This window comes from Dipodomys ordii, unplaced genomic scaffold (assembly GCF_000151885.1).
Source record: "Dipodomys ordii isolate 6190 unplaced genomic scaffold, Dord_2.0 Scaffold166, whole genome shotgun sequence".
NCBI lineage: Eukaryota > Metazoa > Chordata > Mammalia > Rodentia > Heteromyidae > Dipodomys > Dipodomys ordii.
In genome coordinates this window covers 1,019,853-1,020,688 of record NW_012267382.1, presented here as the reverse complement: position 1 = coordinate 1,020,688, position 836 = coordinate 1,019,853, and the positions used below count along the sequence as shown (strand labels likewise).

Sequence of the window (836 nt, the reverse complement as noted above, 5' to 3'; positions counted from 1 at the left end):
AGTGGTGGATGTGGAGGTTGGTGGGGTGGTAGGTGTTGGTGTTGGTGTAGGTGTAGTGGTGAATGTGGAGGTTAGTGGGGTGGTAGGTGTTGTTGTTGCTGTTGGGGAAGTGGTAGATGTGGTTGTTTCAGGCACTGTGGGTGTTGGTGTTGGAGAAGTGGTGGATGTGGATGTTGGTGGGGTGGTAGGTGTTGGTGTTGAAGTGGTAGATGTGGATGTTGGTGGGGTGGTAGGTGTTGGTGTTGGAGAAGTGGTGGATGTGGAGGTTGGTGGGGTGGTAGGTGTTGGTGTTGGTGTTGGTGAAGTGGTAGATGTGGAGGTTGGTGCGGTGGTAGGTGTTGATGTTGGTGTTGGGGAAGTGGTGGATGTGGATGTTTGTGGGGTGGTGGTTGGTGGGGTGGGAGAAATGGTGGATGTGGAGGTGGATGGAGTGGTAGGTGTTGGTGTTGGTGTTGAAGTGGTGGATGTGGATGTTGGTGGGGTGGTAGGTGTTGGCGTTGGTGTTGGTGAAGTGGTAGATGTGGAGGTTGGTGGGGTGGTAGGTGTTGGTGAAATGGTGGATGTGGAGGTTCGTGGGGTGGTATGCGTTGGTGTTGCTGTTGGGGAAGTGGTAGATATGGTTGTTTCAGGCCCTGTGGGTGTTGGTGTTGGAGAAGTGGTGGATGTGGAGGTTGGTGGGGTGGTAGGTGTTGGTGTTGAAGTGGTGGATGTGGATGTTTGTGGGGTGGTGGTTGGTGGGGTGCGAGAAGTGGTGGATGTGGAGGTTGGTGGGGTGGTGGGTGTGGGTGTTGGTGTGGTGGTGGGTGTGGGTGTTGGTGTTGAAGTGGTGGATGTGG

General features: G+C 54.7%; 1 protein-coding gene across 1 annotated transcript in view; it reads right to left on the bottom strand.

Moving 5' to 3' along the window:
• The window catches only part of Muc2 (mucin 2, oligomeric mucus/gel-forming), an 80,629-nt gene that overhangs the window by 14,885 nt on the left and 64,908 nt on the right, over positions 1–836 (bottom strand). Inside the window, exon 29 of the mRNA XM_013033354.1 lies at positions 136–596. Within this exon, the coding sequence (XP_012888808.1) occupies positions 136–596 (461 nt within the window). The remainder of the gene's footprint in view (positions 1–135; positions 597–836) is intronic.